This window comes from Oncorhynchus kisutch, linkage group LG4, assembly GCF_002021735.2.
Source record: "Oncorhynchus kisutch isolate 150728-3 linkage group LG4, Okis_V2, whole genome shotgun sequence".
Taxonomy (NCBI): Eukaryota; Metazoa; Chordata; class Actinopteri; order Salmoniformes; family Salmonidae; genus Oncorhynchus; species Oncorhynchus kisutch.
In genome coordinates this window covers 28,123,302-28,140,659 of record NC_034177.2, presented here as the reverse complement: position 1 = coordinate 28,140,659, position 17,358 = coordinate 28,123,302, and the positions used below count along the sequence as shown (strand labels likewise).

At 41.8% G+C, this 17,358-nt stretch overlaps 1 protein-coding gene across 2 annotated transcripts in view; it reads left to right on the top strand.

Moving 5' to 3' along the window:
* Nucleotides 1-17,358, top strand: part of LOC109889341 (choline kinase alpha) — a 32,044-nt gene that overhangs the window by 10,585 nt on the left and 4,101 nt on the right. For both annotated transcript variants that reach the window (XM_020480702.2, XM_020480701.2), the window contains 5 exons: nucleotides 5,575-5,688; nucleotides 7,596-7,729; nucleotides 8,650-8,754; nucleotides 10,614-10,672; nucleotides 10,781-10,868. In XM_020480702.2, the coding sequence (XP_020336291.1) occupies nucleotides 5,575-5,688; nucleotides 7,596-7,729; nucleotides 8,650-8,754; nucleotides 10,614-10,672; nucleotides 10,781-10,868 (500 nt within the window). The remainder of the gene's footprint in view (nucleotides 1-5,574; nucleotides 5,689-7,595; nucleotides 7,730-8,649; nucleotides 8,755-10,613; nucleotides 10,673-10,780; nucleotides 10,869-17,358) is intronic.

The following is a 17,358-nucleotide window of genomic DNA, read 5'->3' as shown; positions in this document are numbered from 1 at the left end:
TGGACATGGAAATGCATTGTACATGTAGACCTACATACAGGCTGCAAGGCCACAATGTTCGTCAGGATGATTATGATAACAGGTTGAGCAGATTTCCATTTGGCATCCATCAGCACCACAGAGATATGTTGTTAATATCATCGGAGCAGAACCCATCTGTGAATGTGTCAAATATGAATACTTGCAGAGTTTAAAATTGGCTTAGTTGTTTTTAATAGGTCTGCCACACTAAGGATCATTATGGCTTCATATGTACAAATCTATGGTCTCACCCATAAAGATGATATCTCTATTTTGAATAGTGTGAAAGCCATTCAAAAATGAGTACTGTAGAAGTTCCCCATGTTGTCAGTGATTATTTACTTAGTGTTGAGGAGTAACGGATTACATGTAACGGATTACATGTAATGGTAACTATAATCCGTTACATTACCAGCAAAAATATTGTAATCAGATTACAGATACTTTTGAAAAACTAGATGATTACTTTGAGGATTACTTTTAAATTCAGAAAGTATGTTTGCGGAAAAAAATAGTTGACACCTCTCTGTTTTCTCAATGACATTGAAATCAGCATTGAAAAAAGGCGCAATTTTAATTTTGTTCCACCTGAGCGAGTCTGACCACAAGTCAGAGACCACTATGATAACACACCAGATGTGTTTTATGGATCAAGGGAAATGATCAGGAATAGGCTTTGTAGGCTACAGTTCAAGCTGTCTTCCAAAGGTGAGAGGTCAGCATCCAGGTCAGCATCCAAAGATTATCCAACTTGAATAAACGCTTATAGGTAAGGATGACAGCACTGGTGTAGTCTACGGCGATACTTATTATTGATATCTACATAGCGCATTGATGTGAATCCCACTGCTGCTCTCTCATTTAGCTATTTGCGCCTTACACGGAACTCAAACCGGCTGAGCGCGTGCGCCATCGTGCATACATTTATTTTGTCCCCCTACACCAAACACGATCACGACACTCAGGTTAAAATATAAAAACAAACTCTGAACCAATTACATTAATTTGGGGACAGGTCGAAAAGCATTAAACATTTATGGCAATTTAGCTAGTTAGCTTGCACTTGCTAGCTAATTTGTCCTTTTTAGCTAGCTTGCTGTTGCTAGCTAATTTGTCCTGGGATATAAACATTGAGTTGTTATTTTACCTGAAATGCACAAGGTCCTCTACTCCGACAATTAATCCACACATAACGGTCAACCGAATCGTTTCTAGTCATCTCTCCTCCTTCCAGGCTTTTTAATCTTTGAACTTATATGGTGATTGGCATCTAAACCTTCATAGTATTACCATGACGACCGGCAACACAGTTCATTTTTCAATCACCCACATGGGTATAACCAATGAGGAGATGGCACGTGGGTACCTGCTTCTATAAACCAATGAGGAGATGGGAGAGGCAGGAATTGCAGCACGATCTGTGTCAGAAATAGAAAGGACTTCTATTTTAGCCCTTGGCAACGAAGACGCTCGTTGATGTGCGAGCAGTGTGGGTGCAATAATTGAATAACATAGATTTCAAAATTTATTTTGCAACACTCGCAGACCGTGTAGTCACGGTATTACGGATTGTGGATGGCTGTTCACAAATGTGTATTTGAACCAAATAATGGTTGAATTCAAGAAGTTTAAGCTGCCTATCAATAATTGTTTTTGAAACCAGTGGACAGCCAGTGAAAAATGTGCTCTTGCAACAGCTGCATAGTGTGGATCCAAGCCTATGGAAGAAAAGTGCGGCTTTTTTTGCTCAATCTAATTAATGCTGATTTTTTTTTAAGTCCATAGGCCTAATGGACACATGCTCAAACTCGCACACTTTTGATAGACTTACCCAACCCTGTTTACTAATAATGTTTTCCCTATGTCTATAGTCATATGAGGTCAGTCCAATGTGCATTCAACACGCCATTAGCAAAGCAGTACTATGGTTTATTTTCCTCCTATTTGGCTTCCGACAGAAAGAGCTGAGTCACTTTGAAGTGCACACTTAGCAAATTTCTTGCCCGATAGTCAGAGTCCACAGACCACTGCCAGCTCATAGCCGTAACAGTCGATAAGGGCACCTGTTCATAGCCGCAGGAAGTAGGGGTGCTGATGAATCAAAATCCCCCCAAAATATATTTAAAGAAAAAATAATATATGTATAAAATAAACTTTTTCCCACCAAATTAGTGCACTAGGCCTATTACTCCTGTATGAGCAGAGAAAAATATCCCTTGACCTCACCTCCACCCCAAAACATTTTCAAATCAAATTTATTTATATAGCCCTTCGTACATCAGCTAATATCTCAAAGTGCTGTACAGAAACCCAGCCTAAAACCCCAAACAGCAAGCAATGCAGGTGTTGAAGCACATTGGCTAGGAAAAACTCCCTAGAAAGGCCAAAACCTAGGAAGAAACCGAGAGGAACCAGGCTATGAGGGGTGGCCAGTCCTCTTCTGGCTGTGCCGGGTGGAGATTATAACAGAACATGACCAAGATGTTCAAATGTTCATAAATGACCAGCATGGTCAAATAATAGGTCTGGGACAGGTAGCACGTCCGGTGAACAGGTCAGGATTCCATAGCCGCAGGCAGAACAGTTGAAACTGGAGCAGCAGTACGGCCAGATGGACTGGGGATAGCAAGGAGTCATCATGCCAGGTAGTCCTGAGGCATGGTCCTACGGCTCAGGTCCTCTGAGAGAGAGAAAGAAAGGGAGAATTAGAGAGAGCATACTTAAATTCACACAGGACAACGGATAAGACAGGAGAAGTACTCCAGATATAACAAACTGACCCTAGCCCCCCGACACACAAACTAATGCAGCATAAATACTGGAGGCTGAGACAGGAGGGGTCAGAAGACACTGTGGCCCCATCCAATGATACCCCCAGACAGGGCCAAACAGGAAGGATATAACCCCACCCACTTTGCCAAAGCACAGCCCCCACACCACTAGAGGAACATCTTCAACCACCAACTTACCATCCTGAGACAAGGCCGAGTATAGCCCACAAAGATCTCCGCCACAGCACAACCCAAGGGGGGGCGCCAACCCAGACAGGAACCCACTCAAGTGACGCACCCCTCCTAGGGACGGCATGAAAGAGCACCAGTGACTCAGCCCCTGCAAGAGGGTTAGAGGCAGAGAATCCCAGTGGAAAGAGGGGAACCTGCCAGGCAAAGACAGCAAGGGCGTTCATTGCTCCAGAGCCTTTCCGTTCACCTTCACACTCCTGGGCCAGACTACACTCAATCATATGACACACTGAAGAGATGAGTCTTCAGTAAAGACTTAAAGGTTGAGACCGAGTTTGCGTCTCTCACATGGGTAGGCAGACCAGTCCATAAAAATGGGGCTCTACTATAGATTGCCCTTTAACCTCTGTAGCCTTCTGCCTGGTGTGTTTAACTTAAGTATGGTATCTTTAAAGCAATTTTTTTACTTGTATTTTTATTTGTATTTTTTTCTAGTTGAGTATATTATTTATATTGCTTTGTCTTGTCTGTGTGTGTGTAAAACTTAATAAACAGAGTAAAAATAAGAAGAAGAAGAAGAAGAAGAAGAAGAAGAAGAAGAAAATGGAGCTCTATAGGAGAAAGCCCTGCCCCCAGCTGTTTGCTTAGAAATTCTAGGGACAATTAGGAGGCCTACGTCTTGTGACCATAGCGTACGTGTAGGTATGTACGGCAGGACATACCAAATCAGAGAGATAGGTAGGAGCAAGCCCATGTAATGCTTTGTAGGTTAGCAGTAAAACCTTGAAATCAGTCCTTTCCTTGACAGGAAGCCAGTGTAGGGAGGCTAGCACTGGAGTAATGTGATCAAATTTTTGGGTTCTAGTCAGGATTCTAGCAGCCGTATTTAGCACTAACTGAAGTTTATTTAGTGCTTTATCCGGGTAGCCGGAAAGTAGAGCATTGCGGTAGTCTAACCTAGAAGTAACAAAAGCATGGATTCATTTTTCTGCATCATTTTTGGACAGAAAGTTTCTGATTTTTGCAATGTTACGTAGATGGAAAAAAGCTGTCCTTGAAACAGTCTTGATATGTTCGTCAAAAGAGAGATCTGGGTCCAGAGTAATGCCGAGGTCCTTCACAGTTGTATTTGAGACGACTGTACAACCATTAAGAGTAATTGTCAGATTCAACAGAAGATCTCTTTGTTTGTTGGGACCTAGAACAAGCATCTCTGTTTTGTCCGAGTTTAAAAGTAGAACGTTTGCAGCCATCCACTTCCTTATGTCTGAAACACAGGCTTCAGGCGAGGGCAATTTTGGGGCTTCACCATGTTTCATTGAAATGTACAGCTGTGTGTCATCCACATAGCAGTGAAAGTTAACATTCTGTTTTCGAATGACATCCCCAAGAGGTAAAATATATAGTGAAAACAGTAGTGGTCCTAAAACGGAACCTTGAGGAACACCGGAATTCACAGTTGAATTGTCAGAGGACAAACCATTCACAGAGACAAACTGATATCTTTCCGACAGATAAGATCTAAACCAGGCCAGATCTTGTCCGTGTAGACCAATTTGGGTTTCCAATCTCTCCAAAAGAATGTGGCGATCGATGCTATCAAAAGCAGCACTAAGGTTTTCCCGCGGCCATGCACCTGTCGGCTACAACGTATTTGGATTGTACTCAAGGCTATATGGGTTACTACTGTATAGTACTGTATATAAAGTGTAATAATGCAGATTATTTTTAATGTACTTAGCTACATTAATATGCAATAATAAGAACCCTTTATTTTTAAGTATCAACATATATTTATCTTTTCGGTTAACAGACTTTTCTAATAAATTGTGTCAGACTGTATAGGCCTATCTTTTGAATTCTAGCTATTTTAGAGCTCTGGGCTCAGATAATTGCTCCTGACACCATTTTACTCCACAGTTGAAAGCCCTGGTATCTTCTTTGGTTAAGCAGCCACAATTACTAATTGATGCTGTTGGCAGGCTCTGCCTCTCTCAGTACAATTGGCCCCTTGTTTTATTATTCTCCTCATGTGGAACGCAACTCACTTCTTCCCTTTCTGGTCCAAATCTGCTTTTCATCTTACCACCATGATGGATGAAATACCTGCCAAATCACTTTCAGAGTTGTGAACGTAATTTGTTTGAGGTAGCCATTTTACAGTTCCCATGACTCGAATATCTGGACCTGTGTATCATTGATTTATAATTGTGAATGCTAGATCCTTGGAAAAATGATCTTATCTCTTCCAGACAGCCTAAGCTTGTTTCATGTGATGTACGGTCATGTGCCTCATCATCAGCTTCCGCTGTCTAAGCTGTTCTCATTTAATCCTATAGAATTGAATGAGTTTCTGTCCTACTAACCCCCACTTGATGAAAAATCACAGCTAACATTGGACCACAGGTTGGCTGCAGTCGTTTTTAGCTTATCCTATTAATTGTCTTCTCTTCCAGTTACCATGAAAACATCAACCAATGACTAAGTCATTTTCCCTCCTAATTTCTAAGGTTGGTTGTGCAAGGCAACAGTGACTGACAATCCTGAAGTTCAATAGAAGTTAACAACTTTCTGTTCTATGTGTCTGCAGGGTGCTGAGGCCATGGTGCTGGAGAGTGTGATGTTTGCCATTCTGGCAGAGCGGGAGCTTGGGCCCAAACTCTATGGCATCTTCCCCCAGGGCAGACTGGAGCAGTTTGTCCCTGTAAGTGACTCTGTGGAGTGATAATCATTGATAGAGAAAACAAATATTCACGACTGTGTGCCTGTGTGTGCGTGTGTGTGTGCCTGAGTACATGTATGTGTGTACAGGTGTACTATCTTAATTTAATCACTCTGCTGTCTCAGAAAATGATCCTGTGCCGCAGTAAATGCAAACTTGTAGTGTATTCAAGGTTTAAAAAGTATTCTGAAGTTTGTAATTTCCACTTTAAATGTCAGACTTGATTTCCCCTAACAAAAAATGTATCATCCTCTACAAAAAGGTCCATTAATTATAATCCATAGAGTGTATTGATTATACTTTATTTTTATACATGAATTATTATCCACAATTCCTGTAGGATTATTTTCCTGCTGTGAGAAATTGTTCAAATTAAGATAGGAAACCTGTAGGATCTGTGCGTGTTCTGTTCAGTGATGTGTGTTTAATTTACAGTATGTACAAAGGGAATACATTTGACATTTTAGTAATTTAGCAGACACTCTTATCCAGAGCAACTTACAGGAGCAATTAAGTTTGAGTGCCTTGCTCAAGGGCACATTGACAGATTTTTCACTTAGCCAGATTTGAGCCAGCGACCTTTCGGTTACTGGACCAACGCTCTTAACTGCTAGGCTACCTGCTCCCCTAACCATACTAAATATCTTCCCTTTTTAAAGTGGCAAAAAATAGCTTGAAGTGATAAGTAAATTGATTCCATGCCCATGTTGCCCAGGCATTGTCCTAACAAGAGTTATCTTGCAAAATTCAACCCACACCTCAGGCTAGACAATTTAATCAATTGAAATAGGTACAGACCAAGAGTATAGTCATGTTCTATCTGAATCACCAGTTTTGCTTGTATGATGTACAGTACCAATCCAAAGTTTAGAAACACCTACTCATTACAAGGTTTTTCTTTATTTTACATTGTAGAATAACAGTGAAGACATCAAAACTATTAAATAACACATATGGAATCATGTTGTAACCAAGAAAAGTGTCCCCGGTGGTTACCTCGTGAAGCTGGTTGACAGAATGATTGTCTTCATTATTTATCCCTTATTTTACCAGGTAAGTTGACTGAGAACACATTCTCATTTACAGCAACAACCTGGGGAATAGTTACAGGGGAAAGAATGAGCGAATTGTAAGCTGGGGATGATTAGGTGACCATATGAGGGCCAGATTGGGAATTTAGCCAGGACACCAGGGTTAAAACCCTTACTCTTACAATAAGTGCAATGGGATCTTTAGTGACCACTGAGAGTCAGGACACCCATTTAACAACCCATCTGCACCCTATATAGGGCAATGTTCCAAATAACTGCCCTGGGGCATTGGGATATTTTTTGTTTTAGACTAGCAGAAAGGGTGCCTCCTACTGGCCCTCCAACACCACTTCCAGCAGCATCTGGTCTCCCATCCAGGGACCAACCCTGCTTAGCTTCAGAAAAACACCAGCAGTGGTATGCAGGGTGGTATGCCTGGTGGTATGCTGCTGGCAATGTAGAAAATAGTAAAGAAGAAAGAAAGAAAAACCCTTGAATGAGTAGGTGTATCCAAACGTTTGACTGGTACATCTTAATACATGTTTTAGAACAGCAGTAAAGATGTTTTAGTTATCCACTTAAAGTCCTCGGAGACCAAGAAACCACAGAGGTCAAGCAAATGGCCTTTAAGCAGCTTCTGCTGTGATAAGATCTTAAACTGTTAGTGTTGACAGTGGCCAGAGTGGAGGGAAGAATGCATTGAAGCTGGTTATATCCTCCATTCTTTTTGACAACCCTGTCAGCAGTTGATAATGTTGTCTCTGTTTATTGTTGCATAAAAAGTTGTCAGCTTGATGGGATTTAAGACAAGCTGTATTCAGCTAAGACTTGAAGACCTGATGTCCTTTGTGTTAATAGAGTCGCAAATTGGACACAGATGAGCTGAGCATGCCAAGCATATCTGCTGAAATAGCTGAGAAGATGGCCAAGTTCCATGGTATGAGGATGCCTTTCAACAAGGAGCCCAAATGGCTGTTTGGAACTATCGACAAGTGAGTTGGTCTCTTATAATGCAATTTCCAATAGAAACTGTAAACCCTCTTTGCCTAACCTGACCTCACTGAAAGCTCCAAACAAACATTAGCTATCACACATATCTCCTCTTACAAAATGGTTGCTAGTTTGCTTTTGTTGGTCAATCCTCAAGTCACCTGGTTTGAGAATAACAGAGAGGTTAGGGGGTAGGATGACCTGAAATATTCTGCTTTTACAAAATGTGATGCTGTTTTCAAATGAAACACAATACCTTGCTCTTGTTAAAGCTTTTAGAATTGATTAGTTTTTTTCCACGTTTTGTTGCGTTGCATCCTTATTCTAGAGGTAATTTAATTGTTTTTTCTCTCTAATGATCTAATATAATTTCATGCAATAGCCCTCAAGTAGAAACAAATAGAGCTTGTGGAGAAAGCAGCGGTTAGAGCGTTAACGTGTGGAATGCAAAGGAGTGACAAACGGTACACCAAATTCCATGGGTTAAAATTGATTTGATTACATGTTAAAATTGAAACATTATGTTTCCCGAAGTATTTGAAGAATAAAACACGCCAATAACAGACTTAGTGAATGTTCTTTGCCTTCCTTTTGATGATGTGTTTTATGAATGGCCTAGTGAATTGACTTACAGTATTTACTTACAGTTAAAACAGGGCATATGAATTGTTTAATGGATTAGCTTATCGGAGTGAAATATTGACTTGTTGACCTGCTTCGTGGCCTAAGGATAGTTTCAAGGAAATCACAGAGAAAAAGTTGCTTGTCCTCACAGATAATGCGTCATTTGTACGAGTATAGACAAGAAGTGCATTATCATCATCGCTGTGATAAAATAGTGATATCTCTCTTATCTTTAAACTCTACAACCTCTTGTATCCCATACGTACCCTGACTGTCCTAATGTTTCCCCTATCCACAGGTACCTGAACCAGGTGATGAGACTAACCTTCACCAGGGAGTCACACATTCGCAAGTTTGCCCGTCTGAGGAGCTATAATCTGCCCCAGGAGATGGAGAGTCTCAAGTAAGGCCACCCTGGTTCCTGAATCACGTACATAACACCTTTTAGACTAAGCACACAGGAACAGACATGATTACATGTATATGCAGTAATTCAGATATGTAATAGTCACGTGGTGTTTTCCAATAAATTGGTGTGGAATCCAGTCAACAATAATAAGCCAATAATTCCATACAAAGACTCTGTTGTCTGAGTGGTTGAAATATGTGTTGGAATTTGGCATTCTGTTTTTTGGGGGGTAAACAGTGAATTCGTGGACATATACAGTGCATTCGGAAAGTATTCAGACCCCTTGACTTTTTCCACATTTTGTTACGTTACAGTGTTATTCTGAAATGGATTACATCATTTCCCCCCCTCATAAATCTATACAAAATACCCCATAATGACAAAGCGAAAACAGGTTTTTAGAAATGTTAGCAAATGTATTATAAATATAAACAACAGAAATACCTTATTTACATAAGTATTCAGACCCTTTGCTATGAGACTCGAAATTGAGCTCAGGTGCATCCTGTTTCCATTGATCATCCTTGAAATGTTTCTACGATTTCATTGGAGTCCACCTGTAGTAAATTCAATTGATTGGACATGATTTGGAAAGGCACACACCTTGACAGTACATGTCAGAGCAAAAATCCAAGCCATGAGATCGAAGCAATTGTCCGTAGAGCTCAGAGACAGGATTGTGTCGAGGCACAGATCTGGGGAAGGGTACCAAAAATATTCTGCAGCATTGAAGGTCCCCAAGAACACAGTAGCCTCTATCATTATTAAATGTACGAAGTTTGGAACCACCAAGACTCTTCCTAGAGCTGGCCGCCCGGCCAAACTGAGCAATTGGGGGAGAAGGGCCTTGGTCAGGGAGGTGACTAAGAATCCGATGGTCACGCTGACAGAGCTCCAGAGTTCCTCTGTGGAGATGGTTGTCCTTCTGGAAGGTTCTCCCATCTCTGCAGCACTCCACCAATCAGGCCTTTATGGTAGAGTGGCCACTCCTTTGTAAAAGGCACACGACAGCCCGCTTGGAGTTTGCCAAAAGGCACCTAAAGGACTCTCAGACAATGAGAAACAAGATTTTCTGGAATGCCAAGATTGAACTATTTTGCCTGAATGCCAAGCGCCACATCTGGAGGAAACCTGGCACCTACCCTACGTTGAAGCATGGTGTTGCCAGCATCATGCTGTGGGGAGGTTTTTCTGCGGCATAAACTGGGAGACTAGTCAGGATCTAGGGAAAGATGAAAGGAGCAAAGTACAGAGAGATCCTTGAAAAAAAAAAAATACCTGCTCCAGAGTGCTCAGGATCTCAGACTGGGGCAAAGGTTCACCTTCCAACAGGACAACAACCCTAAGCACACAGCCAAGACACCGCAGGATTGGCTTCGGACAAGTCTCTGAATATCCTTGATTGGCCCAGCCAGAGCTCAGATTTGAACCCAATCTCTGGAGACACCTGAAAATAGCTATGCAGCGACGCTTCCCATCCAACCTGACAGAGCTTGAGAGGATCTGCAGAGAAGAATGGGAGAAACTCTCCAAATACAGGTGTGCCAAGCTTGTAGCGTCATATCCAAGAAGACTCAAGGCTGTAATTGCTGCCAAAGGTACTTCAACAAAGTACTGAGTAAAGGGTCTGAATACTTACGTAAAGGTGACATTTCATAACTAAAAAACAGTTTTCTCTTTGTCATTATGGGGTATTGTGTGTAAATTGATTAGGGGAAAAACTATTTAATTCATGTTAGAATAAGGCTGTAACGTAACAAAAGGTGGAAAAAGTCATGGGGTCTGAATACTTTCCGAATGCATTCTAACTTCTGCTTCTTACCTGCTGAAATATGGCTTGTTTTTCTTTGTAGATCTTTGCTGGACTCCACTCACTCCCCTGTTGTTTTCTGCCACAATGACTGTCAAGAGGGTAAGGATCTTAGGCATAGTATTGCTTTCTGTAAAGCTAGTGAAGATAGTATTTTAAATACAAGGTATTGTACCGTGTGGTGTAATAATTATTCCTGTGATCCTATAGGAAATGTCCTGCTCCTCAGTGGTCGTGAGGGCTCTGACGGACAGAAGCTCATGCTGATTGACTTTGAATACAGCAGTTATAACTACAGGTCTGTAACTCAGGCCCTGGTGCATACTGTAATCATCCCCTTTGTTACTGTATCCCCTTTATTACTGTAATCATCCCCTTTTGTCATAGACAAAACATGTATACTGAATGTACAGCATTTCTTTGGGTTTCTGAGAGCTGAGGCACATTCCTCAGAAAAGGAGCTAGATCCAGCAGTAAACACTGTCTGTCCAAGGTGACACTTTCTCTGCAGAATGTAAATCGTATTTAACACAGAGAGGGATGGAAGGAATTTACCCAGGTAGTTTGTATTTGTCATGTTTTTTACAACATTTAAGACAAGAACGTAGCCGCACATATTTGTGATCCAAAACATCTGGGTTTCTGAGTCTTATTTCATCATGTAAACAAGCCAGCCAGACCAAACAATCCATCCAGTCTCTTACTGTAGTTTTTCCTGTACCACTTAGTATTGAGTTTGTTTTGTAAAGTGTGGAATTCATGAGTGCCCCATTTCTCGGAAAGGACTTTCACTGTTGTTGGCCTTGGCTCACAGCTAAGTTAGTACCGTCAAAACAGCCCACCCCTGCCGTCCTGACCCTCAGGCTCTCTCATGGTCATTGTACGTCACCACACGTGCTCCTCATTCCCAAGCCGGATCAGGTTTCACTGGGATCTCCTGTGTCCTCCCCAAAGCTTTGATTGTATGGGGGTCTAGGGTAAAACATAGATCATGTTTAGGAAGCTGGGTGCTCATAATAAAACAGTATTAAGTCTAATGGACATCTGTACGCTATGACAAAAGTCCAAGGAGGCCCATATTAGACTCACATTTTGTTTGTTTTCCCACTGTTTTTCTTCCAAGTCGGGTTCATTGGCAGCTAGTGTGGCTCGCTTGAAAGGGCTTGAACTGTACAGGTTTTCAACATTGACCCATATTGCCGCAGCCACGGGTAGAGAAAGGTTGGAATGGAGTTTAGCCTCCAAGTTGTTCCTTTTGTCTGGTTTCCACAGCAACTGTGATTCCCTTCGCAAAGAGCTACCTATTTTCACTCCCTTTGTGAGAACGTCTCTTCCTTTGCTATGGGAACATTTTACCGTAGGTCTAGTTTTCATTTGGCCAAGCAAGGAAAGAGCCCAAGGAATCATAATCCTGAATACATGTGGCAATACAATGTTAGTCAAATTAAATCTTATTTGTCACAGGGGCTGAATACAACAAGTGTAGACCATTCAATGAAATGCTTACTTTACATGCCTTTCCCGACAGTGCAGAAGAAGAAAATAAAAACACAATAGAAATAAAACATAAGAATGAAGCTACAGTGCCTTCAGAAAGTATTCAGACCCCTTGACTTTTTCCACATTTTGTTAGGCTTCAGCCTTAATCTACAGTTTATTAAATTGTTTTTTTTCCCTCATCAATCTGTGTTGCTATCATGTTATCATGTTGTGTTGCTGCCATGCTATGGTATCTTAGGTCAAATCAAATTTTATTTGTCACATCCACATGGTTAGCAGATGTTATTGCGAGTGTAGCGAAATGCTTGTGGTTCTAGTTCCGACAGTGCAGTAATATCTAACAAGTAATCTAACAAATTCACAACAACTACCTAATACACACACACAAGTGTAAAGGGATGGAATAAGATATAACATATAAATATATAATATATGGATGAGCGATGGCCGTGCGGGATAGGCAAAATGCAATAGATGGTATGAAATACAGTATACACATATGAGATGAGTAATGTAGGATATGTAAACATTATTAAAGTGACATTATTTCAAGTGAGCCTCTATGTTAGTGATGGCTGTTTAACAGTCTGATGGCATTGAGATAGAAGCTGTTTTTTTGCACCAGCACTGACCTCGCCTTCTGGATGATAGCGGGGTGAACAGGCAGTGGCTTGGGTGGTTGTTGTCCTTGATGATCTTTTTGGCCTTCCTGTGACATCAGGTGCTGTCGGTGTCCTGGAGGGAAGGTAGTTTTCCCACGGTGATGCGTTGTGCAGACCTCACTACCCTCTGGAGAGCCTTGCGGTTGAGGGTGTACAGTTGCCGTACCGGTGATACAATCTGACAGGATGCTTTCGATTGTGCATCTGTGAAAGTTTGAGCGTTTTAGGTGACAAGCCAAATTTCTTCAGCCTCCTGAAGAGGCGCAACAGCACACTGTCTGCATGGGTGGACCATTTCAGTTTGTCTGTGATGTGTACGCTGAGGAACTTTCCATGGTTGAATGCGGTGGTTCGCGCTTTCAGTTTACCAGAATGCCGTCATCAAATCCACAGTTTCTGGTTGGGGTAGGTTTTAATAGTCACTGGGTACAACATGCACTGCACCAATGCACTTCCTAATAAACTCACTCACCAAGTCAGCATATAAATCGATGTTGTCTGAGGCTTCCCAGAACTTTTTCCAGTCCACGTGATCAAAACAGTCTTGAAGCGTGGATTCCATTTGGTCAGACCAGCGTTGAATGGTTCTAGTCACGGGTTCATCCTGTTTGATTTTCTACCTATAGGATGGTACGAGCAAGATGGAGTTGTGGTCGGATTTGCCGAAGGGAGGGCAGGGGAGGGCCTTGTATGCATCGCGGAAGTTACAGCAGCAGTGGTCCAGTCAATGTGCTGGTAGAATTTAGGTAGCCTTCTTCTCAAATTAGCTTTGTTAAAATCCCCAGCTACAATAAATGCAGCTTCAGGATAAATGGTTTCCAGTTTACATAGAGTCCGGAGAAATTCTTTCAGGGCCATTGAGGTATTTGCTTGGGGGGGATATACACGGCTGTGACTATAATTGAAGAGAATTCTCTTGGGAGATAATGCTTTTGATTGTAAGGAATTCCAGGTCAGACGAACAAATGGATTTGAGTTCCTGTATGTTATTATTGTTACACCATTAGTAGTTAATCATGAGGCATACATCCCCGCCCTTCTTCTTACCAGAGAGATGTTTGTTTCTGTCGGTGCGACGATTGAAGAAACCCGGTGGCTGTACCGACTCTGACAACATATATTCCGAGTGAGCCATGTTTCCGTGAAACAGAGAATGTTACAATCTCTGTCTCTCTGGAAGGCAATTTGTGCCCTAATTTCGCCCACAAAATTGTCTAGAGCCTGGACATTGGTGACTAAAATGCTTGGAAGCGGAGGGTGGTGTGCTCGCCTTCTAAGTCTGACCAGGAGGCCACTCTGTCTGCCTCTCCTGCGGCGATGACATTGTTTTTGGTCGGCCTCTGGGATTAGATCCAATGTCCAGGGTGGAGGTCTGAACAAAGGAGCCGCTTCAGAAAAGTCATATTCCTGGTCGTAATGTTGGTAAGTTGACGTCGCTCTTACAGTTGAAGTCGGACGTTTACATACACTTAGGTTGGACTCATTAAAACTTGTTTTTCAACCACTCCACAAATGTCTTGTTAACATACTATAGTTTTGGCAAGTCGGTTAGGACATCCACTTTGTGCATGACACAAGCCATTACAAAAATTGTTTACAGACCGATTATTTCACTTATAATTCACTGTATCACAATTCCAGTGGGTCAGAAGTTTACATACACTAAGTTGACTGTGCCTGTGGATGTATTACAAGGCCTACCTTCAAACTCAGTGCCTCTTTGCTTGACATCATGGCAAAATCAAAAGAAATCAGCCAAGACCTCAGAAAAAAAATTGTAGACCTCCACAAGTCTGGTTCATCCTTGGGAGCAATTTCCAAACGCCTGAAGGTACCACGTTCATCAGTACAAAAAATTGTACGCAAGTATAAACACCATGGGACCACGCAGCCGTCATACCACTCAGGAAGGAGACGCATTCTGTCTCCCAGAGATGAACGTACTTTGGTGCAAATCAATCCCAGATCAACAGCAAAATACCTTGTGAAGATGCTGGAGGAAACAAGTACAGAAGTATCTTTATCCACAGTAAAACAAGTCCTATATCGACATAACCTGAAAGGCCGCTCAGCAAAGGAAGAAGCCACTGCTCCAAAACCGCCATAAAAAAGCCAGACTACGGTTTACAACTGCACATGGGGACAAAGAATGTACTTTTTGGAGAAATGTCCTCTGGTCTAATGAAACAAGAATAGAACTGTTTGGCCATAATGACCATCGTTATGTTGTGGAAAAATGGCTTAAGGACAACAAAGTCAAGGTATTGGAGTGGCCATCACAAAGCCCTGACCTCGATCCTATATAACATTTGTGGGCAGAACTGAAAAAGCATGTGCGAGCAAGGAGGCCAACAAACCTGACTCAGTTACACCAGCTCTGTCAGGAGGAATGGGCCAAACCAGCTCTGTCAGGAGGAATGGGCCAAACTTCACCCAACTTATTGTGGTAAGCTTGTGGAAGGCTACCCAAAACGTTTGACCCAAGTTAAACAATTTAATGGCAATGCTACCAAATACTAATTGAGTGCATGTAAACTTCTGACCCACTGGGAATGTGTTGAAAGAAATAAAAGCTGAAATAAATCATTCTCTCTACTATTATTCTGACATTTTACATTCTTAAAATAAAGTGGTGATCCTAACTGACCTAAGACAGGGAATTTGGACGAGGATTAAATGTCAGGAGTTGTGAAAAACGAAGTTTAAATGTATTTGGTAAAGGTGTATATAAACTTCCCTTCTTCAACTGTATATCCAATAGTTATTCCCAGCTGTGTGTAATAACACTTAAGATTTTTTTGCCTAACAATGTAAGAAATAATACATAAAAAAACAAATTCCTGGATAGTTTCCTAAGGACTTGAAGCGAGGCGATCTCTGTCGGGGCCATCTTGCTATCTGTGGTGTCTTTTTTTTGTAGTGTTCGGGTGTCTCTCTTGTTGTGATGTGTGTTTTGTCCTAAATAAATAAAAATAATCCCAGCCCGTCCCTAGTTATATAAAGTTTAAATAAAAATTATAATAATATACAAAAATAGTTGTAAGATTTTTTTGCTAATTTATATAAATAAAAAAAGCTGATGTATCACATTTCCGTAACTATTCAGACCCTTTTCTCAGTCCTTTATTGAAGCACCTTCGGCTGCAATTACAGCCTCAAGTCTTTGGAATGACGCTACAAGCTTGGCACACCTGTATTTGGAAGAGTTTCTCCCATTAATTTCGGCAGATCCTCTCAAGCTCTGTCAGGTTGGATGGGGAGCGTCACTGCTTAGCTATTTTCACATGTTCGATCGAGTTCATGTCCCGGGCTCTAGCTGGGCCACTCAAGGACATTCAGTGACTTGTCCCGAAGCCACTCCTGCGTTGTCCTGTTGGAAGGTGAACCTTCACCTCAGTCTGAATTCCTGAGTGCTCTGGAGCAGGTTTTCATCAAGGATCTCTCTCTCTACTTTGCTCCGTTCATCTTTTCTTCGATCCTGACAAGATGTCCAGTCCCTGCCGCTGAAAAACATCCCACAGCATGATGCTGCCACCACCATGCTTCACCGTAGGGATGGTGCCAGGTTTCCTGCAGACATGACCCTTGGCATTCAGACAAAATCGTTCAATCTTGGTTTCATCAGACAAGAGAATCTTGTTTCTCATGGTCTGAGATTCTTTAGGTGTCTTTTGGCAAACTCCAAGCGGGCTGTCATGTGCCTTTTACTGAGGAGTGGCTTCTGTCTGGCCACTCTGCCATAATGGCCTAATTGGTGAAGTGCTGCAGAGATGGTTGTCCATCTCCAGTCTCCACAGAGGAACTCTAGATCTCTGTCAGAATGACCATCGGAATCTCTGACCAAGGCCCTTCTCCCACGATTGCTCAGTTTTGCTGGGTCAGCCAGCTCTAGGAAGAGTCTTGGTGTTTACAAACTTCTTACATTTTAGAATGATGGAGACCACTGTGTTCTTGGGGACCTTCAATGCTGCAGAAATGTTTTGGTACTCTTCCCCAGATCTGTTCCTCGACACAGTCCTGTCTCGGAGCTCTACAGACAGTTCCTTCGACCTCATGGCTTGGTTTTTGCTCTGACGTGCACTGTCAACTTTGGGACCTTATATTGACACGTGCCTTTCCAAATTATGTCCAATCAATTGAATTTACCACCGGTGGACCCCAAGTTGTAGACACATCTCAAGGATGATCAATGGAAACTGAGCTCAATTTCAATTCTCATAGCAAAGGGTTTGAATACTTATGTAAATAAGGTATTTCTGTTTTTCGTTTTTCACAAAACATTTTCTAAACCAGTTTTTGCTTTGTCATTATTGGGTATTGTGTGTAGATTGTGGAAATTGTTTTATTGAATCGATTTTAGAATAACGCTGTAACGTAACAAAATTTGGAAAAAGTAAATGGGTCTGAATACTTTCTGTAGGCACTGTATATACAGGGAGTACCAGTGATGTACTGGGCTGTCAGGGCCTGAATAATACAGGGGCTGGGGCCCAATACCTATGGGGGCCCTTGATGCAGAGATTTTTTTTTTTTTACTGCAACCTCCAACCACAGGAACCCATTATCAATGAGTGTAGATAGTCTACTTCCGCTATACTAATCATCAGATTGTGGAGGAGAGGATTT